The 2,210-nt window shown below is 45.5% G+C and overlaps 1 protein-coding gene across 1 annotated transcript; it reads left to right on the top strand.

Moving 5' to 3' along the window:
- Positions 1-336: 336 nt before the first annotated feature.
- LOC146968346 (sialoadhesin-like) lies at positions 337-1,946 on the top strand. Its single transcript, XM_085760497.1, has 4 exons — positions 337-619; positions 699-947; positions 1,021-1,176; positions 1,446-1,946. Exons 1-4 carry the CDS (start codon positions 337-339, stop codon positions 1,553-1,555), a joined length of 798 nt encoding a protein of 265 aa, XP_085616623.1. The 3' UTR covers positions 1,556-1,946.
- The last annotated feature ends 264 nt before the right edge of the window (positions 1,947-2,210 follow it).

The following is a 2,210-nucleotide window of genomic DNA, read 5'->3' as shown; positions in this document are numbered from 1 at the left end:
CACAGCATCTCTGATTCACGCTCCTTTTTCTACTCCCTGTTTACTCAGGACTACTTCTGGGGAGCATACATCAGTCCGACTGCCCAAAAGTCTGACGGCTAATTTCTCCGACTACCCATTCTACAGTGTTAAGGTTAGGTTTAGGGTAAGGTTAAGGGTTAGGGCTACTTAAGTCGGAGAAGTGGGAGGTCGGACTAATGGACGCAAAAATAATGAAAGGTATGGTCGGAGAAATGGGTAGTCGGACAGACGTCATGCGCCCACTACTTCCTGCTTTATTCTCATCAATGTCACTTTTCTGGATTCACATCACTGAAGACTAAAGTCAGATTTATCATGAATCCTCTCTCAGCTCGTCTGATTGTGAGTCCCAACAGCTCTCAGCTGTTCATTGGACACTCTGTGTCTCTGAGCTGTGAGGAGGACGACAGCTCTGCTGGATGGAAGGTGATGAGGAACACAACCATTGAAAGCAGAGCTGAGTGCGGAGTCCACTGGGGAAAACCAACCGGTTCATCCTGTAACATCAGCTCCATCGACCCACTGGACAGTGGAGTTTACTGGTGTGAGTCTGGAGAGGGAGCAACAAGCAGCAGCAGCATCAACATCACTGTGACTGGTAAGATCAGACTGTGGAGTCAGTGTTGATGAAGCTGTGTGGAAATGGATCAACTGCTGTACTTTGTCTCTGTGTTGAGGTGGACCAGTGATCCTGCAGAGTCCTGTCCTCCCTGTGATGGAGGGACATGATGTCACTCTGAGCTGTCAATCAAAGGAGACCCCTCCCTCCAACCCCCCAGCTGCTTTCTATAAAGATGGCTCCCTCATCAGGACTGAGCCTACACGTCACATGACCATCCACCATGTTACCAAGTCTGATGAAGGCCTCTACAGCTGTAACATCACAGGCCATGGAGGGTCTCCACCCAGCTGGGTCGCTGTCACAGGTCAGGAGGTTCATCATTGATTTCACCACTTATTCATCCACATATTAACCTGACCAGGTGAATCTCTCTACAGAAAGACCTGCTACAGCTCCACCCCCTTCCTCAGCCCCGCCCACCATCTCCTCCTCCCTCCATCTTGTCCTCACTGTGCTCCGTCACCTGGTGGTCATCTGTCCGTACGTCGTCTCCACTGTCCTCATGGTGTCTCTGTATCGACAGAGAGCCAAAGGTATCAATCAATCAATCTATCTATCTATCTATCTATCTATCTATCTATCTATCTATCTATCTATCTATCTATCTATCTATCTATCTATCTATCTATCTATCTATCTATCTATCTATCTATCTATCAATTAATCAATCATAATAAAGTATTATAGTATTTTATTCCTCAGTCACTGTCTCCATCATGTGTTGTTGATTGTTATTGATTATATATTATCAGTCTCTTTCTGTTTGTAAACTGAATCTAAATCTTATCAACTCCTCTGACAGGATGTCGCCCACCTGTCTCCACGGCAACAGCCACACCCACCCCTGCTCGGCAGACATTGGCTGAGGACTTTGATGACATCATGGCGGTCACCACTGAGCACCACTTCTGACCAGAACCAACATCTTCATCATCTTCATCATCATCGTCAGCTGGAACCAGACTCCAGTCAAACTGCTGAACCAAAGTGAACGCTCGCGGTGTTCCACAAGGTTCTATCCTGGGTCCTCTACTCTTTATCATCTATGTCCTCTCTCTTGGCAATATTTTCTGTTATTTTGGTATTTCCACTTTCATAGTTATGCTGATGACACTCAAATCTACATCACCACCAAACCGGACATGACATCACCCTCTAGTAACCTTACAACCTGATCTGCAAACTACAAACTGTACAAATGTTTCATATCGGGTCATGTCCGGACTTCGATTGCGGTTTGTACCAGGTTGATTTAATTCATTTTCCTGCCTGTTGAGACCTCTGTGTCATATTCAGGGCAATATTTCTGACCAATGAGAGAACAGCTGGTTCACACATGGCATTTGTTAACAATTTTGAGCTGCTACTATGTGAACACAAATGACCCAAAAGAAAAACGCAACAATTATATTGTTTTAGCCACTAAATCGGAACAAAGTGAACAAACTGTCTGAATGAATCCTTAGACTCAGTTAAATGAGTGCTCGGACTTTTAGCTGTTCAGCACCGAGACTCTGGAAGTCACATCTGGACTCTGGACTCTATTGAGACCTTCAAGTCCCACCTC

This window comes from Trachurus japonicus, chromosome 18 (genome assembly GCF_045865225.1).
Source record: "Trachurus japonicus isolate A0001 chromosome 18, Traja_1.0".
In the NCBI taxonomy this organism is placed as follows: domain Eukaryota; kingdom Metazoa; phylum Chordata; class Actinopteri; order Carangiformes; family Carangidae; genus Trachurus; species Trachurus japonicus.
This window is presented reverse-complemented; position numbering and strand designations above follow the sequence as displayed.

Excerpts from the sequence above, each read along its gene's own strand:
- LOC146968346 (XM_085760497.1), top strand. The coding sequence starts at position 337 with ATGAATCCTCTCTCAGCTCGTCTGATTGTGAGTCCCAACAGCTCTCAG. Across the intron at positions 620-698 it reads CATCAACATCACTGTGACTG|GTGGACCAGTGATCCTGCAG; the intron begins GTAAGATCAGAC and ends CTCTGTGTTGAG. Across the intron at positions 948-1,020 it reads CAGCTGGGTCGCTGTCACAG|AAAGACCTGCTACAGCTCCA; the intron begins GTCAGGAGGTTC and ends ATCTCTCTACAG.